The 4,484-nt window shown below is 39.8% G+C and overlaps 2 protein-coding genes across 3 annotated transcripts in view; both read right to left on the reverse strand.

Moving 5' to 3' along the window:
- tm7sf3 (transmembrane 7 superfamily member 3) overlaps positions 1-2,904 on the reverse strand; it is a 19,988-nt gene extending 17,084 nt beyond the window's left edge. For both annotated transcript variants that reach the window (XM_014018432.1, XM_014018434.1), the window contains exons 1-2: positions 2,635-2,904; positions 1,082-1,236 (exon numbers count right to left, since the gene is read on the reverse strand). In XM_014018432.1, the coding sequence (XP_013873886.1) occupies positions 1,082-1,236; positions 2,635-2,716 (237 nt within the window). In that variant the 5' untranslated portion in view covers positions 2,717-2,904. The remainder of the gene's footprint in view (positions 1-1,081; positions 1,237-2,634) is intronic.
- A 717-nt stretch (positions 2,905-3,621) lies between these two features.
- fgfr1op2 (FGFR1 oncogene partner 2) overlaps positions 3,622-4,484 on the reverse strand; it is a 5,897-nt gene continuing 5,034 nt past the window's right edge. The window contains exon 6 of the mRNA XM_014018435.1: positions 3,622-3,977. Coding sequence (XP_013873889.1) covers positions 3,840-3,977 — 138 coding nt within the window. The 3' untranslated portion in view covers positions 3,622-3,839. The remainder of the gene's footprint in view (positions 3,978-4,484) is intronic.

Below are 4,484 nucleotides of genomic sequence, written 5' to 3' on the forward strand. Positions count from 1 at the left end.
CGGTATCGGCGAGTACCCAAACTGAAGTACTCGTACTTGTACTCAGTCTTGAAAAATCTGGTATCGGGACACCCCTAGTGTATAGTGTTATGGTAAATGGACTGTACTTATATAGCACTTTTCTATCCATCCAGGACACTCAAAGCACTTTACACTACAATCTGTGTCCTCATTTACCCATTCASACAGCACTCTATTAGGCTATGGAGACTAATCAGWGCCAATCACATTCATACACTGATGRGACACACATCAGAGGCATTAGGGGTGAAGTGTCTTGCCCARKGACACAACAACTGAGACAGCTGGACAGGGGATCGAACCGGCGACCTTCCGGTTCYAGGAYGACTCCCCTAASCACACAGCYGCCCCACCATAGTTATGACTRTACTATACCGTGTACTTGAAGTGGTGGGGGGTGGTAATAAGTTTTATTGTGCATTTATCGTTACTGAGGTGAACTGRTCTATATATYGTGATATTGATTTTAGGCCATATCGCCCAGCCCTAAGCCACGTGCATTATGGGAAATGTAGTTTATGGTCAATGCTGACTTTAAAGCAGCTTGTTTGAAGACATGAGCATCACATTTTGAGTTGGTCTAGATATTTTGTAATGGGGTTCTGTGCAAAGGTTTATAAACATTTCATATCTTACCTGTTGTAGAAAGCTCTGGGAAGAACCTCAGCTTGGAAAAATAGTTTAACAATAAGTGGATAGATGAGCTAAATGCTAATCGGAGCAGGACTGAGACTGAAGCAGATTGTTGGAAAACGACTCAACTCCCAAATTTTACAGAGGTTCCTGCAAACCTTATTTTATTAATTTATATATTTAAGTATTTATTTGTTTATTTATTCATCRTTTTACTCTGTCCTCATCATGAAAGACATCCATGATTAGAGAATTCTGTTTAACATAAAGGCAAAGTCTACCTGGACGTATTTAACCTCGTAAGACCCTGGAGCCACATGTGGACAAAAATGCCTGCAACGGAGTCTTAGGAGATTAAGGGTGTTATTCTACAGATCAAAACATTTTTCTCCCACTTCTTGCGCTGAAGGGAACGGCGGTCTCTCACCCTGTCGTAGGAGAGCGTGGCGTTGTGGTGCTGCGTGTGGAACTGCAGCGTGACAAAGGCCACCGCCGGGGGGATCCTGGACACCACGGCCTGGACCGTCTCGTTCTGCGTGATATTCACGTTCTGGAACATGCCAGGCAGGAAAGTCACTCGGTCTGAGAGAAACACAAAAATATGCACAGTTTTCTCACGAGTCCTCGTTTTTATTTTTTGTTTGTTTGGTTGTTTTTTTGCACTTCGGTCTGTTACCACTCACCCCACGTAGAAATCTGAAGACTCTAACCCAGAAAATTAAACGAGCTGATTATATATATATTTTTTGTTTGGTGCAAACGCGATGAATCAGTTTCAACGTGTGGAAATGTTTCTGGATTAAATAAAAATGACTTCCGGGTTTAACTAATAATTTTAAAGCTTTGAAGTTTCCACCTGTCTGAGCAGAACAAGCTACCATAACGTTCAATAAGATTATAACCTCAAAAAAATGTTCAACAAGTTTCTCACAGCCTCAGTTTCGGCTGCGTGTCGGTTACATAAGGCCTCACAGTTTGCAGCTTATCACGCAGGAAAAAAATCACCCCCTTCTTCCTCTTCTAACCTCACTGTGGGAGTGGACTCCCCTCAGTGACTCATCCCTGATTGATTCAAACYCTTAAAAGATGAAAAGAGGAAAAAAGTGTGTGCTGCCTGCCTGCTCGTGCATCAACACTTAAATAAGATTCCTCGAAAATCTAAAAAAAGGGCCGTTCCGTCTCCATCACTTTGAGTCCATCCAAGAGGTCAAAGAGGTCAGGCGCTCTCGGTTCTGAAGCGATGAGAGTCGCTCCGGCTCCTCTGCTGTGAGGTGCTGAGAAGAAGAGCCACTACTATCAGACGTAATGTCGAATTCACRAGGTGAATTTTTTTGCTTTAAAGCTGAGGAAAAAAAGTTTTAACATCTCTTTTGTCTAAATTGAGAGGAGAGAAATATCAGACTGTTTGATTCTGTCTGTGGACAAAATAACCCCAYCTGCAGAGTTTCACTCTAATATCCTAAAACACAACTCAACTGGTTTTCACAGTTACTGGTTCTCATTGTGATTTTGTTGTTTTCACTTGAAATTTTATGGTTTTGATTTTATTTTTAGCTGTTTTGACAGCCGTAGACAGCTTACGCTCTTATTAAAAATCAGTAAACTGACTGAGATGTGTTGAGAGGAACTTATTCTGTGCAAATATTTAGACAATACATCAACATGGGAATTTTCTTTTTTTAAGGAAATATAGAAAAGAAGAGTGAAAATGAGTTTGATCATATTCTAATGTCTGACAAATCAGTGAGCTACAGTTTTATGTGTTCATGGTTGAAGGTCAGACTGGATTAAAACTCTAAGGTTCACTCAAAGATATTAAAACATAATTAGTTTTAATATTAAACCCATATTTAAGTTTATGTTTCACCAGCTACAAACCTGACTCACCTGTTCTGCTAACAACATTATTATCAGTTTTACAGACTCATAAAAGCTAATAAGAAGTAAAAACCAGTCAGCAGCTCTGGTCTCCATACTCACTTTCTACTTGAGCTTGAACCAAAACCAGCACGAGCAGCGGCGGGAACCAAATCCAGCTGAACATGTTTACACTGGGCTTCATTTGACGACGAGGCGCTTCAGTGCCATTAAAAATCAGAGGAAACCATGCAGCCGCCTGTGGTTTTTAGTCCCAGGAGCAGGAAAAACGACATGCTGGACCGGCTGCGACTGTCGAGAAGCCTCCTTGCTTCTTTCAGCTCCTCTCAGGCTCTGAATGCAGCTCCTCGGCAGCAACGCCTCCGTCAAATCTCGTCAAGTCTCGCGAGATTTCAGCATTGCTTTCCTCAGTRTTTTATTTCGATTTTGACTTATTTATATTTTCATAATGTTGCGACATAGATGGTAAAGTCCACATTGGTTATTCAAAACGGAGAAAAATAAAAGATGAACAATTTTCCAACTGTTAAAAGTACTTCAAGTGGGATTATGTGGCGAACAATATGAACAGGTAACATCTCACCTGTTGTAGATAAGCATTTTAGGGACAGAAAAGCTTAATTCTTGCCTGATTGAAAAGCTAATGGTTAGTCCAAGACAAAAGTGGATTGGTGCAGTCTCAAAACTCCATATGCCATTTTTACATTTTTCTTATTAATGCACGATTTTAGGGTTATTTGCGAGCACAAATAACATGGCAGCTAGTTGTAGTAATTTTAATGCACCTACTGAAAAAAATCTTCTTTTCCTGCCATAATAACCATTATATAATGTTTATAACCTAGCATTCACTTTAACTGTAAATTGTATTTTTTTAAACAGGAGTTCTTTAAGATGACAAAAATACTTTACTTACATCAAAACAATAAATCGGGAGCTTTAGGCACAGACTGAGTGTTAGTTCTGATCTCAGTTCCTTTATAAAGCTGCTCACAACAATAAGGCGAGTAGTGAAAGTGAGAAGTTGTGTGTAAAACCCACAGGAAAAAAAACCACTGGAATATCCTGAGAAAGTAAACAAGCACAAACTCAGTGTGAGGACTGCAGATTTATTTAACCTCACTCATTCTCTCTGTAAAAAGCCTGCGGGTGGCGGGCTCATGCACACAACACAAACGTCTCCGAAACAGAAGCAGGGAGCTCCAGGTGAGGCGACTCTTTAGGAGTTTGTGGGGTGAAAAAGGGGAAAGTTTGGCAGCAGACTGTCCGCTCTGTACGCTGTAGTAGCGAAGAGAAGGGGGAGGGGCTTAACTCTTCCGTAAGCTGACGTCGGCGCTGGTCAGCAGCGGCGACAGCGACGTGCTCTCAGACGGGTCGTCTCTCTTCAGGATGAGGAACGCCTCGCGGCTGATTCCCAGCAGCTCTCTGAGGCCGCGGTTCTCCAGCTGCAACACAAACAACACAGACTCACAACTAAAACACAAATTATACAAAACATTTTTATTTATTGTTACGTTTTATTAAACACAACAGAAACAATATACTGTTAACTACTTAAAGTTCAAGACTAAAGAAGCTTAAAGGTTATTTATCTTCATGAAGGTGGACTCTGACAGTAAAGCTGAGCTCACCTGGGATCACAGTTTCCACTCAATAACCCTTTCAAAATAAAACATGATGGCAGAAATAGACTCTGGGATGCTACAAGTACTTTTTCTATTATTTTCTTTTTAAATTAAAGTAAAAAGTCACTCATTTTAACTCAACTTTATACATTTGAAAAAAGTATCCTTTATCCTGTCCTTTTTTTCATCCTTAAAGGGATCCATGATTAGTTTTAACTTTATACTTTATTTAATAAACATATATTTTAACTGTAAAATACTGTAAAAATATTGTAGGCTGTTTAGTTTTTATAATTTTTAAACTAAAAGTTTAAAAATATATTACAC

The sequence above is a fragment of the Austrofundulus limnaeus genome, unplaced genomic scaffold (assembly GCF_001266775.1).
Source record: "Austrofundulus limnaeus strain Quisiro unplaced genomic scaffold, Austrofundulus_limnaeus-1.0 Scaffold193, whole genome shotgun sequence".
In the NCBI taxonomy this organism is placed as follows: domain Eukaryota; kingdom Metazoa; phylum Chordata; class Actinopteri; order Cyprinodontiformes; family Rivulidae; genus Austrofundulus; species Austrofundulus limnaeus.